This window comes from Larus michahellis, chromosome 7 (assembly GCF_964199755.1).
Source record: "Larus michahellis chromosome 7, bLarMic1.1, whole genome shotgun sequence".
Classification (NCBI taxonomy): domain Eukaryota; kingdom Metazoa; phylum Chordata; class Aves; order Charadriiformes; family Laridae; genus Larus; species Larus michahellis.
In genome coordinates, this window is record NC_133902.1 from 12,602,960 (window position 1) to 12,618,082 (window position 15,123).

The 15,123-nt window shown below is 48.0% G+C and overlaps 1 protein-coding gene across 10 annotated transcripts in view; it reads left to right on the forward strand.

The window, feature by feature from the left end:
* The window catches only part of TSPOAP1 (TSPO associated protein 1), a 73,516-nt gene extending 58,593 nt beyond the window's left edge, over positions 1-14,923 (forward strand). For 6 of the 10 annotated variants that reach the window (XM_074593441.1, XM_074593440.1, XM_074593448.1 and 3 more), the window contains 6 exons: positions 652-723; positions 1,102-1,137; positions 2,151-2,254; positions 4,746-4,817; positions 5,965-6,093; positions 13,552-14,917. In XM_074593441.1, the coding sequence (XP_074449542.1) occupies positions 652-723; positions 1,102-1,137; positions 2,151-2,254; positions 4,746-4,817; positions 5,965-6,093; positions 13,552-13,767 (629 nt within the window). In that variant the 3' untranslated portion in view covers positions 13,768-14,917. Of the gene's footprint in view, positions 1-651; positions 724-1,101; positions 1,138-2,150; positions 2,255-4,745; positions 4,818-5,964; positions 6,094-9,584; positions 9,649-11,856; positions 11,953-13,551 lie in introns of those variants that run through there. The other 4 variants (XM_074593444.1, XM_074593445.1, XM_074593446.1 and 1 more) reach the window with 4 other exon arrangements.
* Positions 14,924-15,123: the final 200 nt, after the last annotated feature.

A 15,123-nucleotide genomic window follows, 5' to 3' on the forward strand; every position in this document is an offset into this window, starting at 1 on the left:
AGACTTCAGGAAAGGTAGTGGATTTGAAAGTTTTCAGGAGGGTGGTGGTAGTGAAAAAGATGTACCTTATGTGTGCGTGCAGAGAGCGAACCTTGTTTCCTTAGGCAGCTGGGCTGTAGGTACCTCTGTTGTTCCCTGCTGCCATGAGCCCATATTACAGCCTCGTAACTAAGAAAATGCCTTGGTCTGGGAACTCCTTCCGCAGGCTCATCTGGGGACTCGTCCAGTACTGACCCTGCAAAGTGCAGAAGCTTTAGCTAGAGACCTCCCCACCTGAGGAAGTTGCTGGGGTGCTCCTCACCCGGCATTTTTCAGGTGTTAATGGTACAAGGTTTCGTTTTATCCTTACGATGCTGCTTTTGAAACGTGAAGTGCCGCAAAGTTTGTCTGATGTGCACTGTGGTATGGCTAACGGGCATAAATACAATGTGGATTTCTGTGTGTATTTGGGATGTGGATCATGCCTCATCTGAGTCCACATATGAGAAACGGAGGTTTGGGCTTTGCCCACAGAAGTCACGATGTCTGCTTCCCAGGGGAAGCATGTCATGCTACTCTGTTGCTTGGTCACTCTTCAAGATGCTTTTCACTTTCCGTTCACTGTCTGTTTCTCTTGTCTATTTATTTGCTTTTTTGGATTTTTTTATTAAGGAAATGGCACATTTTCTCCACCTCCACGCCGCCAAACCGTCCCTCCTCCAAAACCCAGACGCTCCAAGAAAGGTCTGTGTCACCCACTGCTTCCTCTTTGATTTTTGCGATAGGATTACAGACTGCATTGAATTTTTACTACTTGCTTACAGGACCCTCAGATGTTTGTCTCTGTGCGACTGCTAGGAAGTGGAAAGAGAGACCATCCCTGTGCTGGTGTTAAGTTTTTAACAACAGTGGTGTCTTCTATAGTTTTGGAGCTTGAGCTCTGCTTCCTGTTACGTCCCTGAGTCATGGTTACTGGCATAGACTTTTGAGTTGCATGAACAGTTTGCTTCTGTTGTTTGCTGCCTTGGTCTTTGTTCTTTTTATTGTTGTTTGTCAGTTGTGTCATGTGGTCGCTGTTGAAAGATGAACTCTCACTGATGAGATGTTTTCTTCCCTCGGCAGGGCTGGATAAACAGGAGAAGTACAAGTCTCATCCAGGTGAGAATTGCTCTTTTTTTATTGTGAGAAGAGGCTTGGTACATTTGCATGGTCGTAATACAGTTGCATTTTGTGGTCAAGAGCCAATGCAAGACCCTGTAGTGCTCCTTCATGGTCATTCTCAGGAAAGACGAGTTTTCGTTCTTTTATTTAGTAGTGTGTGCAGTGGTTTTTGACTAAACAGGGAGTGTTTGAAGGTGGAGGGCATGCCTCGTTGTGCTTTGGAGGAGCAGGGAAATCTCTTACTTGTCTGGTGCTGCAGTCCTTGAAATCCAAGGTCCCTAAAATCCAAGGACCTAAGCTCACGCTGCTTAGGTGCACAGTCATCTGTTGATGTCTGGAGAGGCCGAGCCTGCAAACCCCCTTGCCAGGCCATCCAGTGCTGACCCGAGGCAGCGACTAAATTCCTAAGATGAAGGACTGGACAGTGCGTGTTTTCTGTAACACCAGACTTTGCGTTTGTAGTCTCAGAGCAGGTCCGTAAGTAACGGGGCTGAGCAGGCGGGTGGTTGTGAAAATGCAGCGTGTTCCCCGGATGACGAGGCCTGCCCTTGCCTTTGTGCTGAGCTCTGGGCTGCTGTGGCTGGGCTGTCGATGCTCTCCAGGTCTCTAGCTGTTCCCCTGGCACTCGGAGGATCAATTTTGTAGCTCGTTAGCAGAGCATTGTGTGGAATGATTCAAAATGTCCATTTGAGACACTGTGAAGAGACTGCTGTCCTCTGTGTGTGTATGTATAAATAGGAAACATAAAATAAAACAAAACATTCCAGTATCTATAGACAGGGCACCAGGATGCTGGAATGGGGAGATGTCGCCAGTTCTGTGCTTGTGAAGGTGGTACAGGAGATCAGAAAACTGCTTTACTGGGGCCTCTAAGATCTCTCCCAAGTCAATTTCCCCTTAGTATTCTTTTTGCTCAGTCCATTCCAAGAACAGCAAAGGGGTTTCTGTGGTTTGGGGTGTTGTCTTAGAACTTCTAGCTCAGGATATTTTGCTTTATTTTGGTCCTGCAGGCCAGAAGCATCAGGACTTTGAAGCTGAACTGCTGACTCCTCGAAGAATGGTGGCTGTTTTTGACTATAACCCTAAGGAGAGCTCTCCCAATGCAGATGTAGAGGTAACAACCCCCTGCTCACTCCTTTCGCAGGCTTCTTTTTCCTCTCTCTTTTTGCTTATATCCCTGTATATTTAGCACTTTGATCAAAACCAAGATGATTATAGCTTGGCAATAGAACTGCTAAAAGGGGTTGGCTGAAGTCATAAAATCATAGAATCTTCATGGTTGGAAGGGACCTTTGAGATCATCGAGTCCAACCATACACACAAAACCCCCCCTACAATCTCTGCCACTAGAGCATGCCCTGAAGTGCCACATCTAGATGTTTCTTGAATCCCTCTGGGGATGGTGACTCAACCACCTCCCTGGGCAGGCTGTTCCAGTGCCTGACCACTCTTTCAGTAAAGTCATTCTTCCTAATATCTAATCTAAACCTCCCCTGCCGCAACCTCGGACCATTTCCTCTGGTCCTGTCATTCACCTGGGAGAAGAGGCCAACCCCCACCTCTCTCCAACCTCCTTTCAGGTAGTTGTAGAGGGCAATGAGGTCTCCCCTCAGCCTCCTCTTCCCCAAGCTAAACATGCCCAGCTCCCTCAGCCTCTCCTCATATGACCTGGTCTCCAGACCCCTCACCAGCCCGGTAGCTCTCCTCTGGACACGCTCCAGCACTTCAATGTCCCTCTAGTACAGAGGGGCCCAGAACTGAACACAGTACTTGAGGTGAGGCCTCACCAGTGCCAAGTACAGAGTCGAGTAAATGTAGAGTTTGTCGATATATTCTCTCCTGCGTTCTCACAGTGTTCAGTTATCTGTGAAGAATCTGAAGCAACATACCCCTAATGATTTTCGGTATGTGTCTCAGTGAAACTATGTGAGCATCTCATGGCCTCGTAGCATCCTCTAGTGCTTAGAGAGGATTTAGCAGTTCTGGGGCAGGAGGAAGCAGCCCCTGCTGTTAGCAACCGATCCAGAGCACCCACCTGCTTAAGAGCATGAATGAACTTCTGGTACTTCAGGTGAGCATGTCTTGGAGCACGTCTTTTGTGTTAACTGCCTGCATAGGTCTTGGTGCAAGAAGATTTAGTTCTAATTTAACGGAGCGGTCCTCTTTTCAGGCACTACCTCCATAAAATCCAAGCAGTATTTTAGTGGAGAAGTCTGTTTCAGATGGAAAGATTGCAATGCAGAATCCTTTCTGCAAAAAAAACTTTCTAAATATCTCTGTTCTCTGCCCCTCCATAGCAGCATTAGTCTACTCTGAGCAAACATAAACATGAGCTTTGGATTCAGGTTCTTTCCATGCATCCAGAAAGGATTGTATGGCCAAGAGGTGGCACAGTTCAGGTGGCACGGTTCAGGTAGTGCTTGCCTCCCAAACCGCGTATCTCATGAGCAAGACAGCCTGCCTCTGAGGACAGAATGTTTTAGGGATGGTGGATTATCTTGGGAAAGATACAGTGAGAGCAGGTATCAACCAGCATCCGTATAGGTATTCATACATCTGGCCAAAGAACACTTTTGAGCCCTTGTCAAGAAGGTAACTGTATTTTTGCAGTGCTTTGGTATTCCTAGAGCCTTCCCCATGAACAGAGGTCAAATTATTGAAACAAGCTGGTGCGGTTCTGTTGCATTGTTGGAGGTGCTCCCCATCCACACTCCCAGAAAATTTGGTCATCTGTTTGGCTAGAAGGCTGCAGCTGCTGTTTGTGACCTCGCACCAAGACACAGCAGCATCAGCTGTGCCGTTCTGTGTGTCTGGGAGTGAAGTTCCCTACAAGTGTCTTTCTGCTAGAACAAAGTAATTCACAGCCAACAGGAGGGACCTGCAGCCTCCAGAGCTAGATTGAGTACTGAGGGTATAATAAGGTAAATATATTAGAGGTAGGTCCCTTCCAGCTAATGCTCTGTGCAGTGCATATAAATCAGTGTGTCTTCACACAGCCTGTGTCCCACGTTTTCTATCGTGGAGCAGCTTTTTTTTCCATTAGAAAAATGGAGACTACTTATGCCTTTGTCTTCGGTCTTGTGCTCCATGGAGCGCATGCTGGGGTGGTTGACGGGACAGACGGATCTGATGGTGAAGGGTCACGTGTGGTGTGCGGTAATGTTCTGTTTCCAGGTCAGATCTTCCCATTTGTATGCATTCCTGCTGGTGATTAATCCCCGAGCACTGCATACAGAACAGGCTCATCCACGGGAACGGGATTTAGTAATTACATTTAAGGAAATGAAAGGTATTTCTGGTGCTTGTTCAGCTTGTTCTCAACACACCTTTCCAGAACAGGGGGTAGATACTATTTTGAAGCCTTTTCAAATTGGTTTAAGAAACAGGTTTTGCTCTTGTCTTAATTTATGAAATGCTTCCTTAGCCCTGGATTCCACATTTACCCAGTTCGGTTGCTCTCCCACATCCTGGTTCTGCAAGTCTTAACACAGAGGCCTCCCTCCCTCATGGTGAGATTGTGCTAGAAGCGCTGGGTGACCTTGAGTTTCTGGTGAGAAATTCCAGCAGTGCTTCTCCTGTGACCGTTGTTCTCTTGCTCTTTGCAGGCTGAACTGACTTTCAGTGCCGGGGACATTATCACTGTGTTTGGGTCCATGGACGATGATGGATTCTATTATGTAAGTACAGGCATTGGGAAGGTCCTGTGGCTACATCTGAAATCGTGGGAGTCCATCTAGTGGCAGGAAAGCATAAATCAGGGAACAAAATATTCTGCTTTTGGAAATAAACACCCACCCGTATCTGCTTAGTGCAGGGCCGGTGGTTTCTGGCAGTCTATGCTCCTCCTGTAAACCCAATATCCAAATGGTTCTCAGTTTGTCTTGGCATAACTTGACGGCAGATTTCCCGAAGGCTAGGATGCGTTTTTCTGTACGTATGTAAGCTGAATCAACGTCAGCTATAAGCTGATCTGTCACCAAGTGCTCAGACACATGATCTCATCCAGGGCAGGAGACTAAACTGATACCATAAGAATAAAAACGTATGATGACCGCCATCCGGCCACACTTCAATAAGCACTGGTATCCGTTTAATTTACGGTGTGTACCTGGGGACTGTGCCTGCCAACGAGCTGTGTGCGAGACACGATCCTTGGCCCTTGGATCATCCACCTTTTCCTGCACAGAAAGCAGTGTATCTTCACACATCAAAGTTGAGGTTCAGCTCCAGGTAAAGTCTGGAGGGGATCATTGTGAATGCTTTGTTTGACTTCCTTAAAGTGTCAGCCAAACAACATTGCTGGGGTTGTTTTTCTCTCGCCTAAACACTTGCTGTTGAACTGGAGGCAATTTTTTAGGAATACAGCCAAGCTTGGTTTGCAGCTCTGGGCCTTAGTGAGCACAGAGACGATACCTACAGGCATTGTACCAGTAGGACCTCATTCTTTAAAAGAATAAATAAATACCAGAGCAAATCAAATGCCTTTAGAAAGCCCGTGACACAGCCACTACTGTCCAGTTGCGTCTGGGACAGCATGGAAATTTTTGAGTTTGTAGAAGTGAGCATGTTGCTGGAAGACATTTGTCATGGCTCGCTGCCACCTTTTCTTCCTTTACTCTCCTCTGTGTTTTTGCACTCCGAATTGTTCCACAACTAAGCAAGAATGTGAGTCATGAAATTTGCTGAGGATCTTTCCAACCTGAGTGCGTTCCTGGGCTTCTCTCACACCATAGCCTAGCCGCTTCTGCATGGGACTGCTCCTCTGTTTATTATTTCTCCATCAGCCAGGAAACATGACGTGAGCAATGAATATTGATCTTGCAGGGAGAGCTGAACCAGCAGAGAGGGCTTGTCCCGTCTAACTTCTTGGAAGCTGTGACTTCGGATGGAGGCATGGTTGAGGAAATTCATTCAAAAGATAAAGAAGCTTTTCCGCTGAGCGCTGAGAGCCAGGTAAGATTGTGTGACTCTGCATAGTACAGACATCCGGACTGTGATGCGGCTGGAGACTGGGCTTTGCACAGCATGCAGCGTCTGATGGAATAAATTAAATTATTGCATGCAGCTTCAGTTCATCCCACGGGAGATGCTCAAAAGTTTAGAGGGGGGTGCTAGCCGCTCTTCTTGAAGACTTCCTATAATGCAAAAAAGAGGCACAAAGCAACAACATCCACTGGGGCCTCAGTCTCACTATGGTCAGGTGAGCAAAGAGCATCCCAGGTCCCACCAGCAAATTCTTTAGATCCACAAAAGGGTCAGTGGTGGAATCCTGCTGCAAGCAAAGCAGGTCAGCCCGCTCCCTGGACACATGGAATCCCTCAGATGTGCTCATACCTCAGAACTAAAGAGTTCTGGAGTTATCGACACCCAAACACCAATGCTCTTCCACCCATCCTCAGTTAGTTGTATCTTAGTCCTGTCCGAAGTGCTTCCAGATGAATTCAAAACACGTTGGGGAGTTTCCCAAACAGATCTGTGGGATGGATCCTAAGGCTTTGAAAGCATCCCACAGATGCAGGGAATTCAAAGGTTGAGCATTATGTTGCTGATACTCTTGAAACAAATGCTTAAGTGGAAGATTTGGGTCATCTGCCACATTCAGTCAGTCCTCCGTGGGTGAGGCCAAAAGTGTAGCACCTCCCTGGTCACTCCTGGACCTCATATGCTGTGTCATTCTAGAGAGTGGGAGGCAGGGAGGAACATAGCTTTGTCCCAGCTCACATGTACTCAACCTTTGGTTCTTGGGAAGGTATTGGCACCATCAAGTGGTGGCAGACCCATAAAAGTGTGTAAGAGCAGGCCCAGATTGGCTTTGGGCCAGCCCTTAAGGAAGTATGTGGCCCTGAATCCCCCTCTGTTGAACTCTCCACCGGTGCCACCCTAGCTTTCCTGCTCTCTGCAGTGTTCCTTGTCCTATCTTTCATGCTCAGCTCTTCCCTTTTCTCTGTACCCAGCTCCCATTTCTGTTTTCAAATGCTGCCTGATCTCCCTTAGGCTTCACCTGCAGCCCCTTCTCTTGGTTCCAGGCATTCCAGGCTTTGTGGGTAGAGGGTCTGCACCAGAGCCTCGGTGCCTTCTTACGCAGAGCGGGTGGCAGGCCTGAGTTGGAAGTCAGGTTTGTGGGTAGCTTGCTGGATCATCTTCTAAACGCAGAAGTTGCCTGGGTCCCTTGTGCTTACCCGTTTAGGATACTCAGTCCCTTTCCTCCCATCCCAGAAGTGCTGGTCCATGCTGGGGAATCACAGGTTAATTAGCTGTTCCTATCCTGAGGTTACACAGGTCTGACTTTCCCAGGGAAGAGGAGGGGGAAACAAGCATCCAGAGTGGGTTTCATTCTTCAGTTTCCCTCAAAATGACTTATTCTTCCCAAGTTACTCATCTATTGGAACAGAGGGTGCCAAAGGAGACCTGAACCAGTAAAATTAATACAGGTTGAATTCATAGCATAGCTTATTACGGATCTAATCCTTCTCTCCAGCATCAACCAGCAGCAACAAGGGCCTGTTTCAGATGCCAGGGGTTATTGTTCCAGCCCCAGCTTGGGTCCTTCCAAAAACCGTGGGGAAGTTCAGGCAACCTTCAGGGCTCGGAGAGCTGATCTGCCCCTTGCAGATGTGAAAGGTTTGGCTTAGCTAATGGTGTTTTATTAAGGGCGAGCAAGAGAGAGGAACTCAGCTGGTAAACAGGGTAATATATACAACAAGTCTGCCCTTATTTCAAGTATTCCTGTTTGCATCCCACTGTTCTGTTTTACTGGCGAGGGAACTGACGCCAGTTTGACCTGCTGTGTCCCAGGCTTTGTCACGGACCTCACAGGGTAGCAAGGTCCTGTCTGTCCTGCTGCTGAGGAGCCACGACCTGCTCCCGCTTGCTGCCCTGCAGTTCAGTTTCAGTTTTGATCTCTGTCAGAGATCCAGCAGAGCTTCCCCTTGCCTTGGCTCTGACTTTGGCTCTGCAGAGCAGGAAGCTGTTGCCTTAGGGTCAGGATTGATGTGCCAGTTCTGGTACTTGGCTGATCCATGAGCTGCTATTCCTCGTAATCTGAAGTCTGGGGACTTGGAAAATTCAGTTGACGATGATGAAGCCAATTTTATTTCGGTGGGAATCCACATTAACTATCTAGGCCTGACTTTTTGTTGGCTGCTTCTGTGCAGTGACAGGCGGCCTCCTGTCCTGCTGCCTCCCCGCTTCACCGCGATACCTGCCCTGAGTGGTTCTGGCTTAGCACTCTAACTGTCTGCAGTCCTGCCTCCTGCTTGTGCTTTGCAAATCCAGATCTATCTAAAACGGCTTCCAAATACGAAGGGCATGTTTGCCCTCTTTTACAAGCAGTACGTTTATCCTGCTCGTAACCAGGCTTGTGTTGCATACGTACATTTATATACATACATACCATACCTATGTGTACGTGTAGTGATTAGCAAGGAGAGACAGAGCCTGACCCACTGAGTTTTTGGCTCTGTCACAGCAATCACAGCATCCCTACCCTACAGGCAGAACACCTGACGGATAAGGCAGGAGGATGACCTCCTCCTGTACAAAGTCCATATTCTAAGGGCCGTCCCTGAGCTGGAATGAAATCTCCCAGTGATAGAGCTGTGCCTGGGGCTGTCCAAACTCCAGCGACATACTCACTCCATAGAGTTCAGGAACTTGCTTGTTGAAGCGTGTTGTTGGCGTATACAACACAAACAGGAGCACCTTCGCAGCTGCTGTTTGGGATGCGGGGAGAGGGGGGTATGCAAAAAAATCACCAAAAGCAAAAGATGCACGGCAGCCTCTAAAGGGTTGTTTGAAACATGCAAAACAAACTCCCATCAAATTTACCCGTCCCGGCCTGAGACCTAACACATCAGGGGGCACACGTCTGCACTGCGGCATCACGGCATAGCTTTGGACTTGTATTAAAGGTAGTTCCAACCTTAACAGAAGCTTCTTCAGCATGATCGTGAGTGATTTTTTTTTTTTTAAATCATTTGTAACTTCTTGGATTTGATGTTTTCACCCATCTGTTCTTCGCACTTCCCTTCTCTGCTGCTATGCCAAAGGCCTGAGAATAAGGACAATTTACTTTCCAAATTGAACTGGGGAAGGTGGATCGTTTCGAATTATTTCCTAGTAAATCTTAAAATGCTGGCAAATGAAAAGGGTGAAGCAGCTTAACTTTCGAACTGACCACATTTGGGGATTAAACTAAGCAATAAAAAATTACAGCACAAAGAAGAGTATCCAAGAAGTTATGATCACAAGCTAGGGCCCTGAAACACTCACGCTCACCACTTAGAGCAGTTGCTTTAATGCTGCGGCTGTCGAATATTTTTGCATCAGTAACGTGCAGTTTCTGTCAAAGACTGATTGTAAAGCGCCTACAGAAAGTGTTTGATTCTAATTTCATGTATTTATTTCTGCCTGTATTATGCACCCCTGATGGTTCTTTTCTTCAGAGAATGAGGAAGAGAAGAGTCCAGTGATAGATATGAATGATACATAGAGAGAGAGAGCAACCATGTAAGTTTGTATGAGAAGATCTCCTCAATCTCCCGCCCAGCCTAGCATATTAAAGGGTCCTGCACCTGCAGTTTTCTCCTTTCCTTGCTTGTAGTTTGACAGGCTGGTTTGGGGCTCTGCTAGCAAGCCCGGCTTCAAATCCTCTGGTGGCAGACCTTTACCTGCTGGCTTGGTTCGGTATTAAAGACAAGCCGTGATCCGGTCAGCACACAAAATGCAATCGTTTGGAACAATTATCTGGTGGTTTTGGGAACCTGATGGGACTGTGCTGGATATTCAGGTTTAGGAAAGACCTGCTTGGTAATTCGGCCTGGCTGTTGTGCCACTGCTCCAGCACGTCAACAACCAAAGCTTTGTTTAGCTTTGTTTTAGCAGGACCTTGCTCAGGCTGAGCACACCCCATATTCAGCCCGTGGGGTTTTTCTTCTTCTTGATTTTACTCTTTCCTGAGTATAGTCCTGAAAAACCCCTGCACACCATCAACTTAAGAAAGTGGTAACGTTTAGTCCCTAAAACCAACCTTATGTGGATAATTGTTCTGTTTGATAGCACTTAAAGAAACAATTCTGGGGCTGGGGGGGTGAGACCCCTGTTTTGGGGGGCAGCGGGAGGAGATCTGTGTTTTCCTTAATTTCAAGCATTGTTTTCCTGAAATTGTGCAAATCGGTAATACCCGAGACCGCATTGAAAACCACCTCCTGAAAACTAACATGACTCTTCTGTTTATCAACCCTAATAGCTTTTATCGGGATCTCGACAGAGCCATTTTTCCTTCATGTTTCTCTTGGGGAAGAAACCCTAATTTTAGTATCCTTTGTCTATTAGCAGATGAATCTGTGAACTGGTTCTGTTGCTTTTCTGCCATATAGAGACCTCTGAGAATACCTCCACATGCTTGTGTGTGAGAGTGCCTCTGTGTGTGGAAATCTGCCTGGGCATCGTATACCACAGCTGGGAATCGGCAGGACTCTCGGCCACAAAGACAGGAAGCAGCTGGTCACTTCCTTTTAACTGTCGGATAGTTGATAATGATGTTGATGCTGTGGTATCCTTATTACAGTAAATAATTTGTGACCTTTGCGAGTTGGCCTAGGTACCTGCCCCTCACTTTGCATGCAGTCTTTCATGCATAGCTCCATGGGAGAAATTCTATAAGGTTTGTTGGGCCACTTCAGAACCTCCCTAAAACTGTCCCACCTTAGCCAGAAAAGCAGTTCACAGTGGTGCCCGGGCAGGGAGCCTCCGCCGCCCTGGCTGCACAGGGGCCTTTCACATCGCTCTGCATCCTTTGGGGCTGCTGAGACAGACAGCACAAGGCCTGAGCTTCATAGGGGAGATCACTCACTGCGCGTTGGTGAGACCCCCTCCTGATGTAGCCAAATGCTTTTGTGCATTTTATCCAAGGATTTTTTTGTTGTACGTGTTTCTGGGGCAGAACCGAGGGATTCTTACTTTGCACACAGCCCATCCAGTACGCTGCCAAGTGAACCCTCATCTGGCTCCCTTTTTCTCTTTGCCTCTGTAAACCTTGTGTTACTGGCTGGAAATGGTTCACCTGGATTCGTTCGGATTTATTTCCAGCCTGCTCAGACCTGACTGGCACTTGGGCCATCAACACCAAGCGTGCACCTTGCACGTGCGTGCTGCCAGGAGATAGGAAGATTGCGGTTGATGCTGCAGCATTAGTTGGAGGAGCGGAGCTTGCAGGCAGAGCGCGGCTTTCACAAGGGCCAGGCTGTGCCCTCAAGCCCTCTGCAGCATGGCCTCGGCAGTAGCTGGCCTTTCAACACAACGCTGCATATCTGGAGAGCCGTAGAAGTGCCTCCGAAAGTGTATGGAACAAGATTTCCAGGTGAAAACAGAGTGGGATTTCAGGAAAAATTAGCCACTATTGTTTACTGTAATGAAGAGGGATGGCGAGGAGTTAAATCTCTGTCCCTGTAGCCAGAGAGCTTGAGTTCAGGTAAGAGGGAGTCTGATGGCACTGACACTTGAGACAGTTTGAAGTGATTGCTGCAAGACAGTAGTTGACTCTCAGCTTTCTGGAGTTGGGAAGGGTCGTATGTTCACACCAAGACAGAGCTCCCTAAAGTCCTGTGCTCCTGTCTGCTCAGGGCTGACTTTATAGGTATTGCACATACTGAGCGTGACTCTCGAGAAGAGGTTTCTGCTCATCTTGTACCAGAAGTGCTTTCTTCCTTCCCGCAGCAGAGTGAAGCAACTGGAGTACGGCAGCAGATCTTCAACCTGTGAGGGGAGAAGAGGTCACAGCCACTTTTTGTGCGTTTCGTCACACAGGAGGTGGGGTCCTGAAACAGCAGTGGGGTGACAGAGCAGTGCTGCTTTTGCTTCTGACCCCAGGAAAGTTTAAATAAACTAAGCCAGAGCACATAAAGTATGATTGTGCTCCAGCTATGGCAGTAACGTTACGTCTGTGCGTCTGCTTGACTCAGCAGCTTTCCCCAGGCGGAGTGTGGGAGCAGGACCAGAGCACGTCCGCTCCTGCCAGCGAACTGCAGCTGCTGGGATTCTCCCGTGTTTGCTGTGCCGGGCTAATGTCTTCGCTCTTCAGTAATGCTTCCTCCCCAGGCAGAGCATCCAGCTGCTGGTGTCACTAACTCATCTTCCCTGTTGGAGCTGTGGCTGCTTACAGACCCTTAGGGGACATGCACTCGACTCTCTTAGTGGGACGCAAGCAGGGAGGTGATGAGGGCATGATGTTTCGATGTGCCAAGGAAGAGCGCTCTTCCTTGGCACAGCTCCAGCCTCCGTCAGGTTGTATTTTGGGGAATGCCAAGGTCGGATGTACAGCCTGGGAGCTTGGAAGATGCTGGTTTTTGAAAGCTGTGTGGAAGAGAAGGCAGTGGGACAAGTGCTCTCCGGTACCCCAGAAATCCAGAGCCTCTTCCCTAGTGAACTTTGCAGCTTCTTGGGAAAGCTTGCCCTGCCAGATCAGAAACGGTCACTGTCTGGAAACCGAAACCCAACGAGAGGAGATCATGGCAAGACGGCTGCTGCTGGGAACTGACCTGCCATTAGTAATTTGCAAAGAGGAAACTGAGCCCAGGACCAGGGCACTTTCTGATTTCCGACAGTCCTTTCCAGAAGGAGCAGCACAGAGTGCATCATTTGGGACTGAGGATCCCAGTTAACGCCCTCAAATGCTCAGGTGACTTAGGAACATGTGTCAGTTGCTGTGTGCCACTTGATACAAGACTTCTTCTCCAAGTCCTGCTCCATTGTGAACTTTTTTCTCCCTTATTGGTGCCACTGCAGAGCATCAGACTTTGCTTTCTGCCCCTCCTGCGACTAGATCTGATGGGTGCTGAGCAGCCTTGCAAGACTCCATATTTCTCTTATTACAGTGACAGACCGTGGCCACAGTTGCAGAAGCCTTCCAGCTTAGCCAGCGTCCCTGAACTTCTGAAGGTCTTGCGCAGCCCTTCTTCTTATTATGTCAGGTTTTTCTGAATGTCCCGCCTCTGTCCCAGAGCGTGCTGGGGGCCCACCAGGCTGCCCAGGCAGCCAGCAGGCATACGCGGATGGATCAGGATGTGTCCATCCCTGCCCTCAGGAGGTGCTTCACTTACAGCGTCTTCAGCTGGGAAGCAGCATCTTTCACAAAGTCCTCAGTGGGGCTTTTCTGCTGTCCTGTTCTTACCCCAAAGTTAAGGAATTTCAGAATGTCTGAGCTCAGGCAGGGTCTGAGTAGTGGGTACAGAAAGGTTTATAAGTCCACTGGAAATTTCCTAACTGGATTTGCAACTGCGTGGAGGAGCTGAGCCTTGCAGGGTGAGGGACGGACCGGCGGGGAGAAGGCAGGGTTCTCTGAGGTTTATGTGGGTGTAATGTCCTTCATCAGCTCTAACTTCTGCTTTTTTCTTTTCTCTTTTTCCCCCTCAGTTAACTCCAGATGGGTCCGTTGATCAGAGCGACTCCTCACCAACTCCTCCTACTCTACCACCTTCCTGCCTTGTCATGGGCGAGCAGTGTCCAGAGCAGGCATCGCTGGCCCTTCTCAAATGCAGCGATGTACCTGGTCAGAGTAAAAAGAAGAGAGGCTTCTTCTTCAAAGGAAAAAAGCTCTTCAAAAAACTTGGGTCCAGTAAGAAAAATTAACAAGGGATTTATTGTTCTGTGAGGACTGCCTGTGTAGTCCACACAGGGACTGAAAATTCAGAAGCCCTCTGCAATAAGCCGATTAGAGTATTTTCATAGGGAAAAAGTGTATGTTGAATAGAGAAAACTCTTCAGTGGGTCTGTGCGCTGGTGGTCTCTGCTGAGAGCCCAGCTGTGGGTGCCCATGCCGCGTGGGCAGTGGCTCTGAAAGCAGTGTCACGGCACTGGGGTGTGTGAGGCCTCAGCTCTAGGATACAGCTACCTCCACAGTAGTGTGTCCTGCTCCATGCAGCCCTCAATGCACCGGTTCCCTGTAAATATTTTAATTTAAAAATTATATTCTGGCTGTACGTTAGCTAAATGGCTTTTCCCAGCAAAGCCCCGGCCCCTTAGGAAGATATCCCTTGTACTACACACCCTGGTATTTCTCTGGTCCACAGGAGGTTGTGTCAACTCCTTCACTTCCTGCAAAGAAAATTTGCACTTTTCTGTTCCCATGAATCCCTTTTGCTGTCTCTGGGCTGACGAGTGAGTTATTTGTACTGTAAACCTGTAAATACGCAGCTGTGCCTAGGAGCATCCCACACTGCCTCAGTCATGTTTCGGCACGAGGATTCCCAGGGAGGAAGGAGCAATACCCTGAAGGGGGTCGATGCTTCTGCCTGTGGGGTGAGCTGCTGTAAGCTGCTCTTGGCTGGTTCACCTTGACCACACACTGGCTGGGGACTCCGCCTTATTTATTTATTTATTTGTTTGTTTGTTTATTTATTTACCTACCTATGTATTTATTTTTCGTCTGCCTCTTTCGCGGTTTTATTTGTCTGTTTCAGTGGGCCGCTCCTGAGTGGGAGCGTTTGGAGAGCAGAGCTGGGGATGGAGAGTTTGCAGCTATTTTCATATGAGATGATGTGTTCCTTGAGTTAAGACACATCCCTTTCTAAGCCACGGAGAGTTTTGTACTACATGGTTTCTATCCTTTTCAGTGTTTGTTTCTTTGCATGTTTCAGTGGGGTACTTGTTTTGAGAAGGACAGTTACGTGAGGTATGTGAATGATGCCAGCACAGCGTCCACGAGTGTTGGTGATACGGTATGTTTTTATTTAATATCAAATTTTATTATAATAAAGTCTATTTTCACAAAAATACATTTTTCCTTAAAAAAGCAAAAGATGCAGTGCTGCTTCTTCGGGGGGCAAACGGGAACATGATAGCAATCACTTGCACTGTGAGGATGCTGTGCGGCACTTCGTATAGGAGCCCGCCTTTCCTGTGACCATGGGGCGAGCTGCCTTCTCTGGGAGTGACAAGTCTTTGCCTCTCCTGTTTCGGAGACCTAATCCTGGAGGAGAAAGCACC